Below are 27,677 nucleotides of genomic sequence, written 5' to 3' on the forward strand. Positions count from 1 at the left end.
TTTTAAATAAACTTCAAAATTTATTAGACATGTTTCTTGCTCTTTATACTAGTAATTATTGTCTATGTTACATAAATTGAATTAATAAGACTTTTCTTCAAAAGAATTCCCACAAGAGTGTGGCATGGTGCAACAGAAAAGCCCAGTGTTTGGTTTTTAACACATTCAAAACGTTTCCAGAGTCATTCCCCTTTTCTTCATACGTGTGGTCTAGATCAGGGGAGTCTGAAGGGTCTTCACAAGCTCAGGATGTAGAGTCTGTTGAACTTGCCAGGTGCTGGTTAATCAAAGAAAAAAGTCCAAGAATGTAAAACGTGAGCCATAAGATCACAACAACACTGATTCATATCAAAAGGGCCAAAAACAAAAGTGAGTTAGTAAAAATATATCTTGATTTTTGGCACTAATCAAGTTGAGACAGCATAATAGTTAACATTAATCACCCCAACTAATCGCTAGACCAACAAGCAAAGGCATAGATACGCCAGAGAACAACGGCAGTGATATATGTTGCCTGTCTTTTCTGAAGCTCTTCCTCAGAATGTAAAGTGGCCACAAATTTACTGTCGAAATGGCTTGCACCTTTATATAGATCAAAAGTTGGACGGAGAGATGGTAAATAAGATAAGCGTTTGGTGAATATGAAGGAACCAAACAGCAATCGTCTTTTATACATTCCCATGCTTGCAAAGTTAGCTGCAAAAATCCTGAACTCTTCAAACCCTGCAACACGGTTGACTCCAGCCAAGGCAAAATGGGCAAAATACAAAAAAACAAAACCGTTTTACCAAAATAAAATATAAAAATAATTTAGAGCCCAAAAAAAAACAAAAAACCAACAAAATGGATGGCATTCCGAGGTCTAAGTTTCACCTTAAACATATTTTACATCAAACCCCCTTAACAACCCAATAGCAATAATGCAACAGTGGTGTTTGAGTGAGTACACATGAACACACATGTATCTCAGTTTAAACAGAGTACATTCTCTGCAAATATGAGTGTATTAGTTTTTGAGATCCTGAATGCATTAGCACGCAGCGTGTCCACCATTAGACTCCGTTTCCTTGTCGGTGTTACATTGTCCCAAGCGCCTCTCCGAAACGGATCTTCTGGCCCGCTTGCAAGTTAAAAGTAAAATCCCGTGGAGCTTCGAATAACAGTACTATAGTGGAGCCCAAGTTGAACTCGCCCAAGTGCTCTCCTTTCCTCATGCTTATGCCTTCTTGATTGTTGTTTGTTACGTAGCTGAAGTCATTGTAGGTGCCTTTGTTATAACGGGGGTTGTTGGTGCGAAGCTCCTAGAAAATAAAAACATTTGTTAAAACAAATTAGGAAAAACCTTTTATGCTGCTTATGTCTACCTGGTAATAACATGCATTCAAGAAACTTCCATGCATTCAGACTAGGGCTGAACAGTATATCGTATGAGCATCAATACAGCAATGCATGTATTCGCAATAGTCACATCGCAGGATTCAAGTTTTATTAAAGATTAAAGGATAAAGATATTATTTTTAAAATCTTTAACATTTTTACAAATGATGACGATGTTATTTTATATTTGATTCAATTTCTATTCCTAAATATTGCTTGACCCTCCAAAAAAAAAAAACAAAGCACTGTTTATATCACTTTTATCTTTGCTCTGCTGTACTTATATATGCTTGTAATATATCATGATTTATGCAAATGCACTGGATACAAACTGACTTGATCATCTTAATATATATCTAAATAAACAAAATCTTTCCAAATAGAGCTATTCGGTTCATCTGGTGAAATTATATTCATCTCACAATACATATCGCAGAAAATAAATATTTTAATGCTGGATTTCTCCAATATTGTGCGGCCCTAGTTGAGACACTTTGTCTACACACTGTATTATTATAAGTAGTTTTTTTTTTTTCAGAATACACCCCATTTTACCAGTGCATCAAATGTCTGTAACATTTTTTCTATTTTTGAAAACACACACCTTCATAATTCTGAATCAAAATGTTCTACGATGGCAAAAACAACAGACTCAAGTTTAACATGAACAAGTCTGTCATTAAGTAGCAAGATGGCGGATAACATCCTTGCAGCTTACAAATGAATCCAAAGTTGAGGATCTTGAAAATTTTAGAAAAAATGATGGTTGGGGAATATGCTGCACTACAAAGTAGTTCTCTGCAACATGCAAGCTCTCATCATATTTGGCTGAGAGACCTTTTCTTTTATATTGGTATGTGCTGTATCACTTTCACAGAAGTGCTCAGTGCAGTTAGGTGAATTTATTGAACAAAACAATGTTACACAGTTTATCAGGGGGTGAAAAAACAAGCGAATAAAATGAAGACTTAAGCCACTTTCACACAAAGACCTTTCCGTAAAATTACGTGTGAATTTGAAAATACCGGTAAATTTGTTACGGCAATTTTCCAGAAAGAGAAGTTGTAATATTTTTGGTAATTTGCCGGATTGCTGCGCTGTGTAAACGGAGAAGGAAAATTGCCGGAAAAGGTGTTAACGCTTAGAACGCACTGAAGTGAGATGTCTACTCCAGCCAATCAGAACACTCAGAAGCATTCATATCCATGCGCTTTATGAAAATAAATGCCTTTATTTTTCCAGACACAGTTAGCTGCTAGATGCGAGTCAGATGACGTTTCTATGTTCCTTCTGAATGCCAACTGTAAAAAATGATTGATAAAGTGCTTATGATAAACCGTCGTTTATCATAGCTCTGCTTCAGTTGCTTGACGCGTGTGCACGTGAAGCAGCCAGTGAGCGCCAGTAGCACACATATTTTGTAAATCTCGACATGCAAAAGTGTTCCTCCATATGTTTTTGTCGAAGTTGTTCACAATACTTATCATCCATGATTGTGTGAACAGCGCTAATGGCAGCTATATGTTTCCATCAAATACGCAAATTTAGACTTGCACACAATACCACATGAAACATTTGTGAATCAAGCACTGTTTCCATCCAACGAGCCAAAGAGAACAATATCGTGACTTCCTGATAAACTGGTGGCAATTATTAAAAAGAAAAATGAAAGTCGCTGCAGTAGGAGAAGCCACTGTGTGCAGTTTTTTCTTTTATAATAAATGACTTGTGTCTCAGATAAAAATAAAATGCAATGATTGTGTGGTGGCTTTTGGAGGCGCAAGACTGATCTTTGGAGCTCAGCCACTCAAGAATTAAGCTAAGGGATTTTAGAATGACCAAAACAACATTTCATTTTTTCAATGTGTTTGGTCCACTAGTTTTTCCATTAAAGCTATCCTGTTGCAGGCCTTTTTGTTATCACGTGATCTCTTAAAACAAAATCACATGACATTTTAGTTGCTTATGCTCCCTACATAGTGTTTACTGATATTATTTTAAAGATATTGTTTCAATATTTCAATACATTCAAATCTGCACTACACTGCAGCGTCTTCAGAGGAAAATGATTACAGTAGCGTTAAGGGTTATTCAGCCGCAATCATGAAATGTGCATAAAGCTACATCTTGCATAGTTTAACACTCTTTGAATTAAGCATGTTTCTTTCGAACTGGAATCTTAAAAAAACCTGAAGCGGTAAGTGAAGCCTAACAAATGTGCAAAGTTGGGGACCAGGATTGAGAACCACTGGTTTATTGTAGCTGTTTAAAAACATTTTACCCCAGAAGCATTTACAGATTTTATTATTTTTTTTTTGCAAAATATTTTAAACCTCATTTACACTGGTATTTTGCACGGCCTACTTGTGACTGGATTGAAAAAATGCATCTTAACGGCAGGTGCAAACAAAGCCTTAAAATCCTAAACTATTCCCCTAAATCTGATCCTTAGAACAGATGGGGAAAATCTCCATTCATTTAATATGAATAAAATCCAAATCCATTAGATTGTAGAGAAAGCATGCCTTTTAAGATATGCATTATTATCAAATAAGCAGGGTCAACACTCAGTGAGGTCACATCCTGTCACTGAAATAATGTCAGAATACAACAGGTGACACAATCATCTACTCTCAAACACTTATTTCACCCATTAACCCACATTGTTACACAAGCCTGCTAGAGTCTAGTGGTCCACAATTGTGACCCGTTAGAAATGAGGCCAAATTCACCCTTAGCAGAATAGCTCAATATTCTACTAATGCTGAACACCCACAAATGGCAGAAAATATATTATAAGAGTAATTCTGTGGTTATTCTGCAGTTGTACGACCTATGATCAAATCACGCTTGAAAAAGAAACTGATATGATGTCATTTGGAACTAGTTAACCTAGGTCATTCTAATCCCCAGGTACAGTAAACGAAATGAGAGGTCAAATTCACCTTTCATCATACTAGTCCTCGTTTACCCAGGTTATAAATTAACTTTGGTATTCATGTACTGATTTTCAACACTGTCAAACCATGGGTTAAAAGTATTTTTTTTGCATATTTGAGGTGTCATTAAGTGTGATTATACAGAGTAATTGTATATATAAACACTTCCTATAATCCTCATGTTATAGAATTTACTTTCCTCACTATAAAGGTCTTAACTCCAATAGACACATTTTCTGTACCTATTTGACACTAAAATGACTGTTTATAAGTTGTTTTCCAAACGAAGCTCATTATACTACAGTCTAAATGGATTAATGCCCTCAGCCATGTAGAGTAAGAACTTTATAGGCTATAGGCACATTGGAAATGTGAAATTAAAGACATTCTGCATTTATTTTGGTTAAATAAGTGCAATAAGGCCTTTAAAGTGCACTTTTCTTGTTTGAATTTTCAGTGTAAACACATTAATGGTACTATTTTTACTTTAAACCCAGAATAAACACTTTTGTTCAAAGCATGTCAAGATAGGACACACCATTAGCTGTTTGTTGCTAAGTATCTAGCAGTAACATCTAAAAACTCAGTGTTTCACATTGCGCAGCGAACAATGCAATGATGTGTTAAGCCCACAAACGCAGATATATTTTTTTAGAACAATTACATCAAAAGATTAAGTGCAGTGTTAAAATGCCTAAAAAAAAGAATCTGTAGTTTATGAAGTGTGAAATTGCTTGCCAAATGCTGACTAGAGGAAAACAGCAAAATGCATAGCCTTTCAAAAGTTTAGTAAGAAGGTCAACACTTGTGCACTATAAAGTTTCATCCTTGTCTGGCATCTGTGCATCTTTAGATGCTGTGACCATTAAAATGCCTTTATGTGTATTTAACAGAGTCGCTGATCCCTATTATTCCACAAACACAAGCAGTCATCAACACCTATTGGTCTACAATAGTAGGTGTCATTTTTCTTAAATTGATAATTCACACAAAAATGTAAATTTACTCACTATTTACTCATCCTCAGGTTGTTTCAAATCTTTGAATTTCTTTATTTTGTTGAACACACACAAAAAAAGATGTTTTAAAGAAAGCTGAAAAGCTTTAACCATTAACATCCATATAGGAAAATCAAAGAGTGTAGTCGATGCTTAGAGGTTTCCATCTTTTGTGTTCAAAAGATAAAAGAAAATCAAACAGGTTTGGAACATTAAAAAAGGGTAGATAACGACAATTTTTAAATTTTGGTGAATCTCTTTAGGCATAACAAGTAATTTTAAGACAATGTAGAATATATATACCAAGTCTTCAGAAGCCATGCAAACACTTTGTGTGAGGATAAGGCTGCAAATTAAAAGGAAAATATACAATATTGTTGTTCAGCTGAGCATTCAATAATGATATTTCCCTGGAGAAATGCTATTTTCATCAACTATTTGTAAAACCATCTATTAAAGTAATGATCATACTAAAATAAACAAGTAATATTTTCTTATCATATTACATTTAATTCAGGATTTTATAAAAACTCCTAGTTAAAACAATCAGACTATGAACGAGTGAAAACCTCAGCAGATATTCTGAAGTTGGCTGTTATAATTATCTTTTCTTGTTTCTACACCCTCCATTCATTTTTAAATTAGCTCTATGTTCACCTTTGGGTCATTCTAGCTAATAGCAGAAAATCCCTTATTGGGGAGGCGCATATAAAGTTGATAAGGCCCAGTCTAATTGGTCAAATCAGCATAAACAACCTATGCATGCAACACTGATCCTTGGCACATAAATTTAATTTAAATCACACTTCTTGATGCAGTTAATATGCATAGAATTATTGTAACATTGATAATTCTTTAAAATATTGTGCAGCCCTAGTGTGAGGATAGACAAATTGTTTTAATTGTAATTATATTTTAAAGTGACTATCTTGCCAGACACATCACAACTCCACTTAGCTACTAAAACAACGTTATTGCAACGTTCAAATTTTCATTAGCGATAAAAGAGTGATTAATTATCCCAATTTTGATAACTTGCAACACTGTAATTAGCTAATCACAAAATACTGTAATGTGAAAGCATGTATATATAGACAATCATATAATATAAAGCAGCTTTCTGCAACATTATGAAAAACTAAACATGGATCTCTGTAAAATATTTTTTCTAATATAGGTTTAACAACAATACAAAAAAAAACAACAACAACAACAACAACAAAAAACACATGCAAGGAATAATACAGACATACGTAAACAAACCTAACACACAGGGATTTATTTTTACGTCGTTCATTCATTCATTTTCTTTTTGGCTTAGTACCTTTATTAATCTGGAGTCACCACAGCAGAATGAACCGACAACTTATCCAGCATATGTTTTTACACAGCGCATGCCCTTCCAGCTGCAACCCATCTCGGTGGGAATCATCCATACATTCTCATACACTACAGACAATTTAGCCTCCCCTATTCACCTGTACCACATGTCTTTAGACTGTGGGGGAAACCGGAGCACGTTTCCCATTTCCTGCATATGCATGGGGAGAACAGGCAAACTCTATAGAGAAACGCTCGAACCAGCGACCTTCTTGCTGTGAAGCGACAGCGCTACCTACATGTCGCCCATTTTTATGTCATTTGTTACAAAATTGTATAAAGCTGCCAATTTCAGTTGCTGTTGAAGCAAATGGGTGTGTGAGACTTTTTTTTTTTAACATTTTTAGATAATTTTAACAAACCCACGATAATACCGATAAACATGACAATTTTGATAAGTATGATCATGATATAAAATTTTTTATAGGATTGTCGGTGCCAATAGCCTAGTGGTTAGTGCGTTGACACATAGCACCGAGGTGCTCGCAGCGACACAAGTTCGATTCCCGTCTCGAGGTCCCTTGATCCTTCCACTATCTCTGCTCCCCACAATTTCCTGTCTCTATATCTCCACTGTCCTATCAATACAGGTGAAAACCCCTAAAAAATAATTATAAATTTTTTTTTTTATAGGATTACGTTTCAATTTCAGCCAGTTATTATTATTATTATTATAACATTTAATTTTAGCAGGAAAACACATTGAGATTAAAAATCACTTTTCCAAGAGTGTCCTGGCCAAGATTAGGCAGTAAACATGTCACATGGGTCTAACAGACAATTGACAAAAAACAATTGACAGTTAACATGAATCACACATTGACAGACAAACTATTCAAAACATCTACAAGCCTGCGTTTCAATTTCTAAATCATTTATACTCTTTTTAAAAGCATTTATTGGAATCAATTCTTTAAACTGCAACTTTGTTTGTAGATTATTCCATGCAAAAGGTGCTGCGTATTTAAAACCCTTTTTCCCCCTTCTCAGTCCGCACTTTAGGAACAGTCAGTAAATAAATATCCTGTGACTGAAGGCCATCGTTAAGGACAGCCTTTTTACAAATGTGATTTGTGATTCTGTAGATATCATAAACCCAGTTATTTCTTTCAAAGAATAATACAAAAAGAGAGTTGAATCAAAAATAACAAGCTGAAAAGATTCCTTTAAAGCTCCAAACCTACAGCATTCAAACAGCGCACGTCTTCAAATACCCTGACATTTAAAAGTACATTTCGGCCCTGCTGGACAAGTCGTCTGCTGTGAGCAACGTTCCTGTTTTCAGTCAGTCTAAGGTGTTGTGCAGAGTTTAAAGAACAGTCGGCTGTTGATTCTTCATGGTGTGCTACTTGCTCCCATGAGCTTGTCAAAGCCACCAGATGCCCGTTTTAAAAATAGCTGCAGTATAAAAATGGCTCAACAAACAGCTGGATGCTATGAACTAGATCTTGCACAAGCACAATATTTCTAATCCAACAGCTAGTAACTTTTTTTGGAGCGGGAGGATCAGCCTAGTAGCCTCAAGATACGCAGAAGAGCATAATTTTGCCGTCAAAATCAAGACAACAGTTATTTAGGTAATTAGCATATATCAAAAAGGCAATTTTGTCACCCGTAAATTTCCAACACCCACATTTAACCACAAAGCTGAATTGTACAGATTTAAAACTGAATAGAGGTTTAAGCCACCCACGACTAGTTATTAACCCTCACGTAGGTTAATCCCCACATGCAGCATTTTAGATTATATTAACAAAACTTTTTTGGTCTTAAGAATCTTTTATATAATATGAAATAGTTATATAAATTATAGCCATTATGTAAATGTTTTTTAATCAACACAAAAATTACATTTAAAAGTAAATTTTGAAAGAAAAAAAAATCTTTAGTTTAAAATATTCCATACTTGTCAAAGACTTAGCCTGAAGCTGATTAAAAATCATGAAAATATTGATTAAATCCATTAAAACTGCTAAGGCACTTTGGGAGATTGGGTTTCCATGCAGTTTTGATTAACATATTGTTCGTATTGTAAACATAGTGCAATTAAGGCTTTTGAGGACGTTACAGTTGAGATTTATCTTTCAAATGCCACTGCATTAAATGTTTGCCACTATAAATACTACAAAGATTTGATCAAACAACTGAGAATTTAAATATTATTTAGACAATAAAGAATGATAATGGGGTAAGTAACTATCAGGCAACATAAAGACGATTTTTGCAAATATTATTCGTATGAGCGATTCCATGAAAATGTTTTCACCAAAGTCACACATGTCCAAAATCACATCTGTTCATAACGAAGAGATTTCACATCTATGGCAAAGCTTTTTCTTTACAAATGCAAAGATTTTGAAGTTTGAAAATTCCATATTTGTTAAAGATTTAGCTTGCAGCTGATTATAAATGATTAAAATATTGATTAAATCAATTAAAACTGCTAAAGTGCTATGAGAGATTGGAATTCATGCAGTTTCAATTAACATACTGTTTAAAAATGAGTAAACAACAACAACAGTTATGAAGCAGATCATTTTTGGGAAAAATTTTGGTAAAAAGAAAGAAGGAAAGAAAAAAGCCAGAAAAAATATTGATGGGGAAGTATTGTGTCCTTTGGAATTCTTTTTTTTATTTTTATGAACATCTTTTTCATTTTCTACCTGGTAATAAATCTATATCTTTTCATTAGCACAACATACCATCAATGCTAAAGTAAATCTAATAAAAAAGGGAAAAAAGGGCAGCTTAGACATAAGTCTAAATATCAACTTAATAGTTGGTAAATATAATAGAAAGGTAAATTATTTTAAAATGTTGGATAAACAAAAAATGATGGGAAAATCATGATTCATGTTAAATTATGTTAAAACTCAAAGGGTAAATGGTGTACAAATAAGGACGTTGGGTTACTTTTGAGGATGTTGCAGTTATGAAATTTATCTTTCTAATGGCACTGCATTAAATGCTTGTGTCCCACTAAAATAAAAACTACAAAGACTTGTTTAAACAACTCAGCATTTAAATAGAAAAAAAGGATCGAATAACTGTTTCATGCAAAAAAACAACAATAAAATGTTATTGTTATTATTCTATTATTCATGAGCAATTTTTTTGCAATTGTCAACCTTGTCATGAAAAGTTTTCACCAAAGTCACACAAATGCATCTATAAAGAAGCTTCTACATAAATGCAAAGATGGAAAATAAAATAAAATCAATAATTTTTCATTCTGTAGTGAGCCAACTCTTATCCTTTTGATTAGCATTAGTTCTTTTGGGTTGTGCAGTTTAAATGACTGAATTTCTACAAATTACTCAAATACATTTTTAGTCACATCCACAATTCATTTTTTTCTCATATAAAATATTAAAAATGTTTACAGGTTGATATTTTCTGATCCTATAACTCTTTGGTTAGTTGTTTTGGGAAAAAAAAATGTTTGAATATAATGTCAATAATAACATATACTTGCTCTGTGTAATTGTTCTAAATTTTTACTGCAAATGTCATATCCATAATGCTGGAATTGCTCATATGTCAAGCTTTATGGAGTAAACACTGGAGGAACTTATTTTAAACATTAATTCAAAGACAACAGCAACATGAGCATTATAGCTCAGCAACAAGCTTGTTAAAAAAAAAGCCTGCCGAGTTCTAACCTTGTCAAAATAGATGCGTATAGATCCCACATTTGTCGCTCCTACAGCTGTGAGTGAAAAGAAGCCATGCGTCCACTCCCCACTCAAGACCACCCGCTCATTATGGCAAAAAAGTTCCTTGATCCAGCGCGCGACTCCTGGGTTCACTGACATCAGAGCACCTGTAATAAAACACATACGCAACCACATGGCGTGCTTCAGTTATGCAGGCATTCACTGATAGTATGGCCATCAGATTAGAAAAGCTGCTTATAACTGAAGCCTATAAGACCCAAGGCCCTGCTGATAAATCTTTTTTTAACAACGATTCATGTTTTCAGAAACCACAGCAAAACTGAGAAAGAACATAAAATGGCGCTGACCTGGGAAGTGGCGTCTGTGTGCAACCCTCCAGTCTGTAGGCGAGTGGAAGCAGTGGTAATCACCCGGAGCCAGATAAATCACACAGTGAAACAATTCATTGCCCTCTTTAGTGACTAGGGCGTCCTGGAATGTTCCAGGGTCATCCTCATCTGAAGAGCACATAAAAAAAGAAGATTTTCAATAATCATTATGACCTACACAACCTAAAAAAATGTGATGTTATTTTTGAGTGCTGTGATGATATTTCTTGCAATACATTTCTCCAGGACAAATGCGCATTTATTAGCCCTTTTTAAATTCATTTATTTATGTAATAGTCAAACTAGTACAGCGGGTAAAAAAAAGTCACAATTTATATTTTTAAAGATGCAGCAGACATAAAATTCTACTAGACGATGGTAAAATCATACATACAAATAAACCAACAATTATTTTTTTTAGCTACTGACTGGGCCTTTCATGCCTTTTTACACCTCCCTTTCTTCATGTGTTCAATAATCTTTCCGGATGTAATTTAATTTTATTACACAGCTTAATTTCTAAACTAATTAGTTTGTTTTCTTAGGATGTATGGATTACTTTGGTTGTTACTGACATCTAGTGAAAAGTTCAAGTCTGTAGCACATTTACAATTATGAGATTCTGTATTATAGAGAATTATAGATTATGAGAAAATTGTGACGTGTTCAATACTTATTTTACCTGCTGTAAAATAATTAGACAATTAAAATCTAAATTTGGCTAAAAAAAAAGCTGTGAAGGTGCAAACATTCAGACTTTAAACACTATAAGTGACTGAAAACCTTGGCAAATGTTTTTATTCTTATTAAACCACTACTGTTATTTTTTCTACTCCCACCATTAGTATTTATTTTTTATAATCTGCTTTGAGTCACTAGACTCACATTTGGACCACTCTAGCCTATAATATATTAGCACCTTCTATTGATTCTATAGGATTCTATATCAAGTAGGGATGCAACTGTTCTCTGTTAAAAAAAACAAAAAAAAAAACGTGTCCTCCTATGGTCTGGTGCGCCCTGTGATCCGAGCTTCAGAATATGCATTATTAATATTGGTTTGTTTATAAAAACAACCTCAACAAAGCAGTTCCGCTTTTGTACACTTCTGATTACCTTTTCACGAGCAAAGACCTTTCCAATCACCTCGTATGAAAATCTGTTGTTGACATCACGTTTCCTTGTGTGTGTGTGTGTGTGTGTGTGTGTGTGTGTGTGTGTGTGTGTGTGTGTGTGTGTGTGTGTGTGTGTGTGTGTGTGTGTGTGTGTGTGTGTGTGGAGTTTCTGTGTGTTTCAGTGTGGCAAGTAAAGGAGACACAGCGCAAATGTGCATGTGAGGCCAAAATCATAGAGAATTGCCATCAGTGTTTCAACAGACACAAAAACATAATGAATGTCTTTTTTGTTGTGGTTGCAAAGATAGCCTAGCTCAGTGGTCACTAAAAGGTGGATCGAGGTCTATGTCTGGACCCAGAAGCATCCCAAATGGATGCGAACATACAGCAGGTTTGTTACTTCAGTCCCGCTTCTGCTGGGTGTTCTTCTGCACCTGTTCACTCTCGCTATTCTCTCTGTTTACCCGCTGTTTGCTAAGAACAGTTTTCTTCTCGACTGACTGTTCCCGCTGATTTGAGAGAGAAGAGCCAAATGCTCTTATTTTGCTTAAGTTTCATTCACTACGATGGTGCTGATATATGGAGCTCTCTGGAATATGAATAAAATTATATAAAAATCATTAAAAATGCGTTGTTGCCATGATATGGCGAAGCATAATGTAAACAGAAGTAATCCATACTTTAAAAGTGCTCAATTATTAAGATGTGTTGACAATTATTGTATTCATAATCAGTTGACACTGTTAAGTAGAAGCTTATTTTCTTAAGCCATTTAATTTGAACATACATTTTTCAAACTGTCCTACTTTTATTTAATTATGTTAGATCATGCAAATCTACAGTCATTGTCAGGTGTTTGTTAACTAATAAATATTATTATTTATAATTTATTGTCCTTCGAATTGTTCTGTAGGCAGATTTTTTCTAAGCATAGCACAACCCGTACTGTACCCGTGACCCTAAAACCGCTATGCATACCGAACCGTGAGTATACTGAACCATTGTACCCCTAGTATCAAGGCAACATGATAGGTAAAATTTGGAAGAAAAAACAACAACCTATACATGCAACACTCAGGGTTCTTACACCTTTTCCAACTTCAAATTCCTGCATTTTTCAAGCACTTTCAAGGTGCATTTTTATACTTTTCAAGCACCTAACAACCACAGTAAATTATGTTTATATATGCTGTATGTACTTTTTCACATTTAAGTCCATTGTGCTGTTTTAAAAAACACAATATGACATTTTAACTTAAATTCTTGAATACTTTGGAGCATGGATTTATTGGGATAGTTCACCAAAAACGATGGGTGAAGTATCTTTTTAAGTTTTGGCCTCTTTCTTACAGTCAGATCGTGTTTAGGTGTAGTACCAAACTTTCATGACCAGTCGTTCATGAGATTTCATGTGCCTTGCTATTCAAAATTCATGTAACAAATGAAATCATTATGGGTCCGAGCCATTCACTATTAAGCCTGAGGGATGGAGTTTGCAGGTAACAGCGTTTGCCACACAATTTAATCATAAGATGTTCTACTTAATCCTTCATTTAATCGTCACAATGTTGTCAGTCGTGCAACTGCAGCGCGTTCACCATCGCAAAAGGGCTTGCATTCACTAAGATTGAGCTAATATTGCAGCTCATGAAAAGAACCTTACTGCTATTAAGATGACGTATGCAAATAAGTTATAAGTCAACTGTTTTAAACTATTTCTTAGCGATGCATTTAAATTTCTAAGGGCTGCATTTGTGAGAGTGCATAAAATTGTTGCCATGTGACCAGTTTTCATTGCAAAATGTTCACTGCTTGTGCGTATTTAGGAGACGATTACGCAGAATGAATATTTACACCAAAAATATATTTTGAGCTTGTATAGATAAGATTTCTGACACATATGCAACTAAAACTATCGCAATTTCGAGCCCTGCAATTTCAAATTCAAGCAGGTTCAAGCACTTTGTCCAAAATTCAAGTACTTTCCTAGCCTTGAAAACACAGTATTAAAAATCAAGCATTTTCCAGGATTTCCAGCACCGGTAAGAACCCTGAACACTCAAATGCTTGGCACATCAAATAGTTTTAATTTATGATACCTAACTGCAACATAGATATTGCTCATACTATTATTCCTATAATAATTTTTTTTTTTAGTTTCCAGCATGTTTTTTAATCACAAAAGCTGATTAAAGCAGTTTGTAGCATGGTGTCAGCTCTCTTGTGGGCACAACTTGCAAACTAGTGGCTTTGTTGACCTCATCTTTACCACCTTTTTCATTTGAGCATTAAATACTTCTAATTAAATACTTAATACCTTATTTTAGCAAATGCTAGTATCAATTGGCTACATTGACCTTATGTCATGATCATCTGTATGCCTATTTATTTTTTTGTTAAGCATTCAGTTTGAGATGAAGAACAGATAATAGTCATATCAATCTCAATTCATATCTCAAGTACAAGACCAAACAATAACAATTTTAATGTTTATGATGATTCGGGGAAATTATTAAAAGATCAATTTTTTATTTTTTTATTTTTTTTGATTGAAGAAAATGTCAATAATGTTATTATTGGGTTCCACTACGGTGTTCCTAATCCCTGGTTGACAGAATCCTAGGCTTTCTTGTTTTACATTTCTCCCTGCTCATATTTGAGCTTATGATAAAATTAAATCATGGCCATTCATAAGCTGATGTATCACACTATGCAATACTAAACCCCAATATCTTTACTCCTTTATTTTCAGTGTCTGTGTCATTGTAGGCCTCAAGCATAACTGTGATGAATTCAAGCAGTGCACAGCACGATATCATTTTATAAAAAGCAAACATAAATGCTCAACAAAACGAAAACAAGCCACAACAAAAATGAAACAGGACAAAACAAGTCAAAACACAACAGAATCATTCAAATTCAAGCTTCAAATTGAAGCCGAATATAAAAAAATATTTGAATTTTATAACACAACAGATTTACCAAAACAGAATGGAATCACTCCTGAAAACTAGTTGTTTTCCACAGAACAAAATTTGTTGTTTTGTGGAAATGAGCAGTCACTCGCTTACGGGACGAATAATTGTGTAACAGCACCACAATTAAACAAATTTTAATTTTTTGTTTGCTTCAATAAAGCATGCAGTTCGCCCGCAAAAAAAGTTTGAGCAATCCTAATCTACTGCCCTTATGGGTTGGGAGCATTTCACGTATATTGTGGCTTGATTTTATCACTTTGTGGCAATTCAGTTGTGTTTTAATCTTATATTTGCTTTTTAAATCCCATCATTTTGTGGCTTGTTTCCATTTTGCAGTAAAATTATCTTTTACCATCATAATATCCTCATATTATAAAAAGCTACTGTTAAAGAAACTAGCAAGCTTTTTTTGCTGAATGCTTTTCCTTAAAAAATAAAATGAGAATGAAAAGGTTTCTCCAACAATTTGCGGTCACTTTTTAATGGCTGAAACAACCATTTATACAACATGCACTGCTTCTGTGATTGTACACAGCACACCAATAAGACTATCTGCAATTATCTGTCATTGGCTAAGCATTCAGCCATAACGTTCCAACACAGCATTGCTTCATACTGCACAAATCTGCCACTGCAATGCAGAGTTAACACTGCAAAAAACAGTGCCAACCTTGCAGCAGAGCACAGTGCAAAAACTTTAAAAAGCTTCTTTGTGAAACGGTCAATGTCAGAGTGTAACTGCATGGCATAAATAGTGATGCAATTTTTACTGGCTTCGGTAATTTATTTCTGAAATCCTTAAAATAAATGACACATTTCAGCATCAAAGCATTTAGGTCATATGGCATAATTTCAGCCAGACTTACTTCTGTTGGCTGTTAAACTCTCAGACCAAGTGCGTGGGCCGAGGAAGGTTTCCAGAGAGTAGGTGACTCCTTTCACCTGCTCCACCTCACAGTTCTTCACACGACCGAAATGAAGGATCTTTCCATCAGCTGGACTGATCTGTGGAGTGAATGAGTCACAAGATTCTATGTTGATATATTATATATTCAACATGTTTTCTGCATACTGTTATGGGCAGTTCAAACCTCTAAAATCATCAAGTCAAAATAAACAGTAGATTAAGAACACAACTACAGGGTATGTGTAGGAATCCTAAAGGTCATTTTAATACCTTTTTAAGACTTTTTAAAGACCATCTGAGAATATTTTAAGACCTCATCACCACTATGTTCTAATCAGTATCAAACCTTAAGTTAATAAACAGTTGTTCGTAAACGGTTGTTAATAAGCAGTTGTTAATAGAGGTGTAAACCTACACTGGTCTTATGGTTCGGTTATGATTATCATGCCATCGATTTGGTTCAATACAATATCACGGTGCACTGATGATGCTTACCATACACAATTTTATATTTTACTTCACAGCACAAGAATTCTTGACTTAAAATGTATTAAAAAATTTTTTATTATTTGTGACACAATTTTTGCCTTTAAAACAAGCAGTCAGATATATGAACTGCACCTTTAAAAACTTAAGTACATGCACAGAACAAAATGAGCATTTAAAGCAAATAAACAAATGTAAATATCCTTCTCGCTTTCTGAGCAATGTCTAGTGAGTTCTAACAACCCTCTGATTGGTCACACGCTCAACGTAAAGGGCTGCGATTGGCTCTAACGCTCTGGCGCTCTGGCTACATGATAGACGCGTAGGAGCAAACTCACTCTGCAGACTTTGTAAGAAACAAAGCTTGAAACAATAAATTATGCGGCTGTTGTCAGCGACAGGCTTTCTCCAACCAAGAGTATGCGAACTTACATTTTACCATTTTGTCGCCTGTTTCGTTACATGTGGAGAGCATCACAGCACCTTTCCGCGTTTGTTGAAAATTCGAATCGAGGAGCTTGGCCGGATGCACCCCGGCCAAACCAATAATATGGATCAGGTTTGCCGTTGTTAATATTAGGAGGAAAATAAATATATTTATGCTTTTTTGGAGTCAAACACTTTGGACAAGGCTTAAACAAAATTTAAGACCTCATAAAAACACGACTAAGACTTTAATACTAAGACTTTAAAAACCTTTTAAGAGCCTTAATTTTCTCATAATTGATTTATCAACTTTTAATACTTTTAAGACCCCGTGGACACTGAATTATTTAAGACCATCCACATGTAACATACAGTCGCAATCAGAATTATTAGGACTTCTGAATTATTCTGTTAAGGGAAAGAAGATATTTTTCAACACATTTCTAAACAATGAAGTTTTAATAACTGACTTCCTTTATCTATTCTGTAGACAATGGGGGAAAAATATTGCTGAAGGAGGCTAATAATATTGACATTAATATGGTTTTTAAAAAAATTTAAATTTATTTTATTCCAGCCAAAATCAAACAAATAAGACTTGCTCTCTAAACCTAAACAATTCTTAGTTACAAACCCAAACTCACCACACAATGCGAGTCGCAAACTGGCCGAACCTGAGGCTTGAGTTTGCGCCTAAAAAACTCGCCCAGGTTTCTATAGTGCTGTAGATCCTCCACAGCCGCTTCTTTCATGTTGACTCCAAATGTCCATATATACAAATTGTAGATAGGTTTCCTCAACCAATTGGGCAAGTCCACCCGGTTCAAGCGCCCCCAGGCTCTGGACAGCAGTCGTGTTGGTATAGTCTTGTAGATTGTAACCTACAACCAAGAGAATAGAGATGTCAAGCTCAAGTATCTATTATAAATAGCAAATGTTTGAAATGAAACATTCAATAAATAATTTGCAAACCAAATGGTACTAGCACTGCAACTTTGAAATGCTTAAAATGCAAATGCAAAAAAAGAAAAAGAAAAAAAAGCAAAATGTTCAATACCCAAAGCCAAACACAAAACAGTAAAGCAGCATAACAAAATATGACTAAAATATTGTTTTCCGTTTTAAAGAGCTGAAAACACTGACTCAAATACTAAAATTAAATTAAATTGTCCCATCAAGCCATTTTAGCAAGCCAGTATCTATTTCATATACACACACAGCTATAACAGGTCATTAAGGAAATGAAACAGCGTCACTAGAATTGTAATATATAAAATCATGTACTTTACTATGACTAGTTTACCTTAACACCATAGTTAACACCCTAAATGAACCATATATTTTTCTGAGACACTCAGAATGCAAGTACACTCTTCCAAAGAACACACAATATTTTAGAATTTTAGAATAAAAATATTTCATTTAATTAGTCATTTTAACAATTTAATAATATGATTGGAATCAGGGTGTAAAAGCGTATATCCAAAATAAATAATAATAAATGTTAAGAAAAAAGTGCACTGTAAAAAAGTAAGGCTGCGATATCTGCTGCCAGATCTGTTTTCAGTTGTCAGACACTCACAAAAATATATACTATAGTAATTAATGGTAAATACTATAGTGTTTTTAACCATACTGACACTGACACCTCCAATGGAGATAGAGATGTTGCACAATCAGCTAAAATGTTGCTAGAATTGTTTTTTTTATGTATGGGTGATAAATATATTGATTCACCAAAAATGATTGAGGTCATGTCCATGTGTTGTGCAACAAGTCTTTACATTAATTATCGTGACAAGCATAAATGCATCTCTCAAAGTGAAAGTTCGAATTCAATTTTAGGCAGAAAACCAGCAAACAATCTAGTGAGTGAACCGATGCTTTACATCTGGTGTAAACACAGAAATACATATTCAAATGGCAGTCAGACAATGATGGACAGGAACGGTTACTATTTCTAGACTGAACCAGGCTTTTCTGAGTGGTTAGTGATACATTTATGTGTCTGTTGTGGAATAAAGTTGATTGAACACATCGACTAGCATTTTACTGTTCTAATTTTAACTGCACTGTTCTAATGTGCTGGCTTTTACAAATAAACATTTAAGTTTACTTGTCATTAGGGCTGGACGATATGGCAAAAAAATTATATCACCATTTATTTCTTAATTTGGGTTGGTACGATATAATTTCGATATCGATATGGACAATATTAAAAAGCCAGAAAAAAACTGGCATGACCGCACACAATGGATGTCTGTACCCACAAATGTCTACAAACCTAATTTGCAAAGTCTATAATAACATCCAGGCTCTTATAACTTTTTTTATAATTTTATAAAAAAACAGTACAAAAAAATGAATGTTTACTTTTTATTTGCATTTAGCCTTTACAAACAAGAAATGTGAAATAAACTATCGAATAAATAAAACTATCAGACTCAGCTTATATATAAGCTATAATTCCAAAATGAATGTCTAATAATTATAGAGCATTAATGATGATGAAAATGACAATAAGTGTTACCATGAATTATATTTCTCATTATGCTTTGAATGTGCTTGAATTTAAGTTATCTGCTATAAAAAGTCTGTTACTTTATGAAAATACATCAATGGTGTGCATCAAACAAAAATGAAGCATTGCAGTAAGAAATATTTCTTTTGCACTGTTGTTTTACATGCATGTCAATTGATGAATAATATTTCTGCTACAAAACAAATGAAAGATAAAAAATCATTCAATTCAATGCTCAAAGCTGCAAAACAGTCATCAGTAACTAAAAAGAAAAATAATATACATCTCAAGAAGGAAAGGACAAAAGAGAGTAAAGTGTCACTTCTATCGCCCTTTAAAAGTTTTGATTTCGGTTGTGTCATTTTAAATGCTCAGTTTCGTTATGAGCTGATTTTCATTTCTCTGTGTTTGTGGAATAAAGCAGGTGAGTCAGCCGTACCAATATATGAGCAGGCACAGCAGGATTCTTGCGATGACCACCGGTGCAATACCGCTCTTTGTTATAAGCCGCAGTTTCAGTATAAATTTAATAAAGGCAAGCTTCTTTGGCGATGATGTGTACAGTACTAGATTTTACCTTGATAGCGGACATTTGCACTAAACACTCAGTGAATGCAACTCATGGAGATTCGGTACCTTCTCCAAAAACACTCGATTGATCTCAGCTGGCGTATCAACATTCACCACATGTCATGATCGCTGCCATCTGTGCTTTTATTTGTAAGTTTATGTGGGGTTTGCAGACCTGTGTGCTTTTCACGCTTCAGCCGTTTGCATTTCCCACGGTCACAAAAGCTCTGTCATCAGACAGCGGAAAGCCTTGAGGGATTGACAGCTGATATGAACCATTATAGCAGCAGGTATCCAATATAGTAGTATCCATTATATGCAGTCGCACAAAAGCTCCCAAATATATTATGAGGTCACATAGATTATATTTTGGACGCATATTTTTATCGTAATACCGCAAATGGGTTTGAAACTCATATCACCGTTATTGAAAAAAAATTCTACCACGATATGTATTGATATTGAATTATTGTCCAGCCCAACTTGTCTTCTCAAAAAATGTAAACAGTCAGACTATACAGTGCATGATAAATGCGTTTATGAATTATTACCCTAATAGTGACTGTTTTTGGGATAAATCTAACAGTGGCTCTGATCTTTGTAAACATTTTCAATATATGAAGTGACAACCAGAACACAAACGGCTGTTTGACCCATCCTTTAGAAACAGCATTGAACTGACCCTTAAAGCAGTGGCACCCACGGGTGTAAATGTGCAGGTTAAGGGGTGGTTAAATCAGAACAGCATGCTTTTAGGTATGGTTGCAGAAAAACGCTTACCAAATCAGAGTTGCTAGGCTTTGCTTTTTCATGTTTACTGGGTTTGTAGATGCACCAGGGACACTATTACAGCACTTAAACATTGAAAAAGTCAGATTTTCATGATATGTCACCTTAAAAGCTACTCCATTAAGTCAAACACCCGTATGTAGTTTTAAATCAGCCACCGTGTGCCATGTGTCCCAGTGTTTTTTGATTCTTAGATCAGTGTAGCTTGCTGATCATTATTGATGTTGGCAAGGACTGATCCTAGATCAGTGCTACAGATTGTGGAGGCTGATGCATGACAGGAGCTCAGTGTAAGTGGATTACTGTAGTTAGCTTCAATCCCAGCTGACAGACAGGAGGCTAAATGTGGACACTCTCAGAGTCTTACTGGGTAGTGGGTTGTACATGATAGTTATGGGTTTAACGAGCAGGAAGTGAATTATGTCTAAAGCCGTGTGACCCAGAAAAAGGCTCTTCAAGAAAGAAAAAGTGTGTCACTTTCGCTCATTTTCAAACAGTAATTAAATACATTTAAACGCTAATTTATCTAATTTTAATACAGCAAATAAATACACACACAGTTTACATTAAGATTTAACTAACATCTAACTAATTAACTAAAAGCATTTATTATTTTACATTTACTAATATGTTAAGGTCAAAAGTTGCATCGTATAACATTATTACATTGAGAAATAACAAACCTGGAAATTAACAATTATTAATTAGGATTAATAAATACAAAAAATATAATGGATTATTTGATGTTAGTTGCTGTATACGAGTCCTAAAGTGTAAAAAAAAAAAACGATTAATTGCTTTTAAAATTAAATCTCAAAATAATGTTTTACATGGGGCCGATCACATCGAACGCGCTTTTTGTGTTGAGGATCGCCTTTTTTGAATGATTTACTAACTGCCGTGAGCGTTTTGCACGCTGCTCATGTATCCTGTGCACCTCGCGTTTTAACCGCCTGCTGCTGTGCCTCGTGTTTTTACCGTTCCACGCGGAGCTCTCGCAATTGAAAAAGTCCCCTCTGAGCGGAAAACGTGCAGCAGTGTTTTTGTTGTCAGCCTCGCGCTTTTGGAATGTAAAAGCACGTTCAGTTTGATCGGCCCCTAATACTGCAATATTTTCTGATCGTCCTGTAATAATATTCCTTACTATCTGTAAAAATATATTTATGTACATTTATTTTAAGGATTTAATCCAACACCAGTGTAGTTCCTGCTCTGCTTTGCATTGTACAGTGTAAATGTACAATTTTAAAATATATCTGGAATATAAGGATTGTTTGACTGGGATGCAAAATTTTTTTGAGTATTATTACATACCTGAATGCTGTTCTGTCCTGACCTAAACACGTTTACATGTGAACATCCAGTTACAGTTATAGTGCCACCTACTAGCAACAGGAAGTTACATGTTACAAAAGCCTCCTCTGAATTTTATCAGATCGCATCCCAAGTTTTGTCAGTATAATGCAACACCCTTTTTGGTGTGAAATTGTAAAGATCTAGAGCAGAAGTGTCATCCTCAAACTGGCGGGGGGCCCTAACAGTGACTGACAATTCATCAGAGGGTGGTTTTAACATTCTAGCACACAAAAAAGTGGAAACCTGATGTAATTGATGAACTCAGGCATTCTTCCCCAGAGTATCAAAGCTCCTTTTTGTTAGTTGCACATATTGAAGGGGTTGTTTAAATTGCTATGAAAATACTACAATTTAATAATAGGGTATTATTATATAATAGGGTAGATATTAATAATAATTATTATGTCCCAATCAATTGTTGCTTAACCAAACGTTTAACAGATAAGACAGGAGAAAGCAGATTGGGTAACTTTACTGGCAATTGTTTCAATATCATTTTTTTTTTTGTAAAACCACAACAAAGAGGAGAAAGGTATTCACATTTACTTTAACATGTTCAATTTAGCCACCAGTAAACCCTTACTAATGCACATTTTTTATACAAATCTTAAAATCTATATTAGAAAAATTTAATAATTTGACCTTTTGAGCAAAATGATTATATTTACACCACCAGCATAACATGTAGGCCATGAAGAGGTACAAAATACAGGTGGTATAAAACTGATTATAATCAAATGGCCCTTAAATATCTACAAAAATAGAGCTTCAGTTAAAATAGTGCACTTACGGACATATATTTGAATGTTTAAATCAGCCCCAGAGATAATCTGCATGTGTGTTACTCTCAACCGCACACTGAGAGAAACCGAAAGTTTCCTGAATATATAGTACAGTACTTTAAACGTCCAGTAGGTGGGGATCAAAACTATTCAAATATATAAATTTGATTCAAAAATATGTTTTGTTGGGCCAAATCTCGTTATGCTTTTAAGTCAGTTGTGAGCCGTAGGGAGGAGGAGAGGAGGGCCGCAAGTGGCCTGTGGGCCGGCAGTTCGAGTTTTTGCCAAAGGGCGTGTCCATGACGGATTGACAAAGTTCAGTGTTTCGCTATTGAAAAGAAAGTACTTATAACTCAGCCAAACAATGGTCTACCTGAAAGACGTTCGATGAGATTCCTCTCCTAATGACATCTACATGCTAATGTTGAGTCACAGCACCACCTGCTGGCAGGAGGCGTAAACTGGTGATTTTCTGAGTTTTTTTTTTAAATATATCAGCTTAAATTATTATTGCCCACTGTTCTCTGTCATCCTAAGACCACCGAGCGGCAGTGAGTCCAAGTGCAAGGTCTCTATCATCGCTGCTTGCAGCTTAAATTAACAAACTGAAAACTAAATTGTACAAATGGCAAATAAATATATCCTATATGTTTAAATCTATATATTATACATACACCTATGGTAATTAAATCTATTATTATTACTATGTAAAAAATATTGTTGCCTCCTATTAATTAGCTCGTAAAGTTACTCATTTGTAAAGCATTAAAGCTAGTAGGCTAAACGCAAATGTAAAATATGTGGGTCAAAGACAAAAACATATTTTTAAGTTTAAAAACAGTAAAAGCCTAAACCTTTTATCCTGAAAATGTATTGCATAATTTTTTCTTGCCAAGAAAATTATAATAATCATAATTTTTACCATGTTTTACAGAAAACACCCATGAAAATATAGTTCAGTGCAACAATAATGTACATTATATTAATTCTTGTAAGGCATATAAAAAATCATTAGAAGACTCAAACGACGTGTTTTAGAATCACTATGCAGCTCCAAAATGAATGATTTTTAATGTCATCCTAAATCTTTATAATTTAATAACTAGGTTTTATCAGGACATATTAGAATAAGCTTTTTTTTTATTCAGGAGCTACTACAAATTAAATGTTATTAAATTACTAATTAGCAGTAGATAAAAGTATCCGTAACTGACTATTAATGCCATAATTACTGTACATGCATGGTTAACTCCAATACCAAATGTCATAATGGGCTATATACACACAGACTTTTAATTTTCAGCCAGGCAGCCCAAGGGCTTCCGATGAACTGTCTTTCCATTACAAAATTGTCACGTTTAAGATCTGATTTCTTTAAAAATCTGCAATCTTCATTGCCTGTTAGATATACAATATGAAGTGGGTCTCAGATCGGACAAGAAGCACTGCATTAAATTCCATTTCCCCCCGCCATGTCTTAAATATGACAGTTTATTTTACCCCAGTATTTTCAATGTTTACTAGCTTGTTGCTACTAACGGCGCTAGTGGTTACAACGGTCTTTCATCTCGTTTTACGCTTGAACAACGTAATTAACGCTATTACATTACAACATTAATGCTGTAAAAACAACTTTGTGAAATTAAAAATAGTCACATTAAGCTTTCACCATGTTTATAATTGGCTTTAAAACTCAAGCTGCGCATAGAGTCCATTTGTATAATTTATTGTCAAGTTAAAAGTCCTGTACGTCACTGAAGAAATACAGATTTACGTTAACAAACAAAACATTTTTCTCTTTCTCTGTAACTTCCTGTCTGCCACTGGAGATACGGTATCTGCTCCTGGGCATCAGCATGGGCTGACTGGCAATTTTTTCGTGGGAACTGAACAATAGCGATGTCAGATCCACCATGGCACGGTGCCCTCAGCCGAGCCTAGAGACAAAGTGTTCCTCAGTTCAGAGCTGCACCATAGGACAATGGCTCTTTTCACTCAAGTCCCAATGGGGCTTCAGAGCTCAGCGGGTCCATATGCAAGCGGCCATCTGCTGATAGCAACAGCGCTTTCTGCTGACCTCACATCAGTTTTGGAGCTTCCTTTCTTCGGGTTGTGAATAGAGAAAACTGATCCCAGATGTAGGCGATATTCCTTAAAAGTACCATGCTTGGCATAATCATAGATGGCATCAAACACGTTAACACCTGCTGGTAAATATCCCAAACACAATAACATCCCATATGACCATTACGCAAATTAAACGATTAAACACTGATGGATGCTTCTGGATAGTGAGATTTTACACACTACACACACACACACACAACATGAGTTTGTTCACCATTTCCACCTGTACTTACTCTGCTTGTGGGCCTCCAGCCTACTTTGGCGAGAGGTTTAAGAGCTCCGAAGGGCAGGATGTAGTAGAGGAAGGACAGAGGCCATGAGCGAAGGCGAGCAGTAGGCCGGGACATGCAGCTCAACTGGCCTAGACGCCGCCGTAGGGCCAGCTGGGGAAACTGCAACCTGCACAACACATCCATGATGCCAAAGTGCACAACATACCCAACAGAGACATTGAGAGAATAAAAGATAGACAGTACTTTTCAAAAGTCTAAAGCCACAGTCACACTAGAGTTTGAGTAAGCGAAATTCTGTCGGATGGTGCTGCGAAAAGGGGCGAGATTTAACAAGATGATGCAACACTGACAAAAAAAAAAATCTATCTACGATCTTCTTTTGGCCTTACACATTCATGTCATGTGAATTCGAAGGTCAGAGTTCACAAAGCTTGAACTTCAGAAACATGTGAAACTTGTCACATGAGCTAACGTTTCCAGTCGGGCGCATTCGCATACGTATCAATAGAAGTCTATGGAGCTAAAAGTGTAGTGTGACCACAGATTAAGACCAATAGTATTTTCACCACCAACAAAAAATGGCTTTATGTCAGTTATTTCCATCATTTTTTGTAGTGTGCCAGTAAAAAATATCAGTTTACAAGACTGCAGTTTACAAGGCTGCTCAATTAATCGAAGATTATTTCTTAACATTTGTCAGGAAAGCTGGTTCTGTAATCAGCAGGAAATCTCCAGAACGTGCTTTCAGATGGAGCAGCATTTACTACTTGGTTGTATATCACTGACAAGCTACACAAAATTGGATTTATAGTCACAGAAGATTTAATCAGGCGATAATGACATCAATATTACATTTAATAACACAATTTTATTCACTTCATAGCTTCAGTTGAGTTAAATAAATCCTTCTTTCAGATTATTCATGTTAAATGAATGAAAATTCAACAATCAATATGGGGATTTCCGTGGGTTTCTTCATAAATTTTTTCCACACAAGAGTGCCCTCTGGCTTTTGACGATGATTTCACACTACTGTGCTTCCCAGACAACAAGTGCATGAGTTACAGCTTTTGAATAATCATGACTGCAATTTCATTTCGATTAATTGTATAGCCGTTCCAAACATTATTTTTGTACTATTAATTGTCACAATCCAGTAAGATTTTTGTGCAAAAACATAACCAAAACACAAGCTACTGTAAAAACTTTTAGGCACTTTAAAACATGTTGCAAAGTGAGAAAAAAGTGCCATTAATACACAATAAATTGACTAATTAACTAATTTTCCGTCAACTAACTTAAATCAGCATTTGGTATAACCGCCCTTTGCGCTTTGTCCTAGGTGCACTTTAATATAGTTTTTAAGATGTTTGCCACAGTGTCTCAGATAGTTCTGTTTCTTTGTGCATTACTGCAAAACCAAATGCAAGAAATAACTGACTTAAAACCACTTTTGTTGGTGAAACTACTACTGGACTAAGAGTTTTGACCAGTACAGTATATCCAGATGATGCAACTGTTGTAGAGCAGAGGTCCCAATCCTGTTCCTGGATCCCTCTCTCTTCCTGTAGAGTTCAGATCCTTTTCCAACGTGTTTGTAATCATCAAACTTTCCTGAAGGTCTTAAGTAATTGGTTTAGGTGTAATTGAATAGGCTTGGCATTAGACGTTAAAGGTAGGCCCACAGGAACAGGATTGAGTCCTAATGTTACAGAGTGAATCTTTCAAAAACAAGCCCTGATTGTATTTCACCCTAAAATTCTTAAGAAAGACAATGGTGAGATTTTATAATGTGGAAACAAATTAGATTGTATAGATTTACTGACATTAAATGAAGTACACACTTTCACTCTTTTTTTAACATTCTCTTAAGGAGCATATCTTTTGTCAACTGCTATTATCTCAATGCAATATTATATACACAAATTATTAAATTAAATAGCACAAAAATGAATTGTGTTGAAATTTGGGGGAATGCATATAAATCTAATTTACGATCCTTGTGTACAATGTACAAAAAAATAATTAGACTGATGGAAAATGTGGGGTATTTGGAGCATTCAAATGTTTTTATATAGAAGATACTTAAGTCCAATGATTTGATTACATTTAAAACAGCACAATTTATGTTTAAAGCTAGGAATAAATTACTTCCGAAGTGCATACAAAAGACAAGGGGATATAATCTGAGAGAAGAACAAAATTTTAGGAGGTTGAAAACAAGGACAACTTTTAAAAGTATGTGAATGTCTGTATGTGGTGTAAAATAATGGAAATCTAGAACAGATCTCAAACAATGTCAGGATATTAAACTATTTTTAAAAATGTAGAAATATATATTATTAAAGAAATATAAAGATGAATAGAAAATATTTAAAAAGGTTCAAATGAAAAGGTATGATGAAATTTCAATACATTGCTGTTTGCAGTACAATGTATTTTTTTGGTCTATATTATAAAATGTAAATGAACAAATGGAATCAAACATATAATATGTCAAAGGATCAAATAGGTCTCATACAAAGCTTTTATGTCCCATGTAAAAAGAAGAGATAAGTAAAAGAAGAAAAAACTTTAAGTAATAGATGAATTATATGTGTGGTAATGGGGTGGAAAAATAATAAGCTTGTGTTTCATCCCGCTCCATT

At 34.8% G+C, this 27,677-nt stretch overlaps 1 protein-coding gene across 6 annotated transcripts in view; it reads right to left on the minus strand.

The window, feature by feature from the left end:
- pisd (phosphatidylserine decarboxylase) overlaps positions 1-27,677 on the minus strand; it is a 55,782-nt gene continuing 28,105 nt past the window's right edge. For 5 of the 6 annotated variants that reach the window (XM_087251933.2, XM_087251934.2, XM_087251932.2 and 2 more), the window contains 6 exons: positions 25,030-25,195; positions 17,296-17,532; positions 15,699-15,837; positions 10,719-10,868; positions 10,357-10,517; positions 1-1,301 (listed from right to left, as the gene is read on the minus strand). In XM_087251933.2, coding sequence (XP_087108059.1) covers positions 1,077-1,301; positions 10,357-10,517; positions 10,719-10,868; positions 15,699-15,837; positions 17,296-17,532; positions 25,030-25,195 — 1,078 coding nt within the window. In that variant the 3' untranslated portion in view covers positions 1-1,076. The remainder of the gene's footprint in view (positions 1,302-10,356; positions 10,518-10,718; positions 10,869-15,698; positions 15,838-17,295; positions 17,533-25,029; positions 25,196-27,677) is intronic. The other variant, XM_087251931.2, reaches the window with a different exon arrangement.

This window comes from Danio rerio, chromosome 5 (genome assembly GCF_052040795.2).
Source record: "Danio rerio strain M-AB ecotype USA chromosome 5, GRCz13ab, whole genome shotgun sequence".
NCBI classification, from domain to species: Eukaryota; Metazoa; Chordata; class Actinopteri; order Cypriniformes; family Danionidae; genus Danio; species Danio rerio.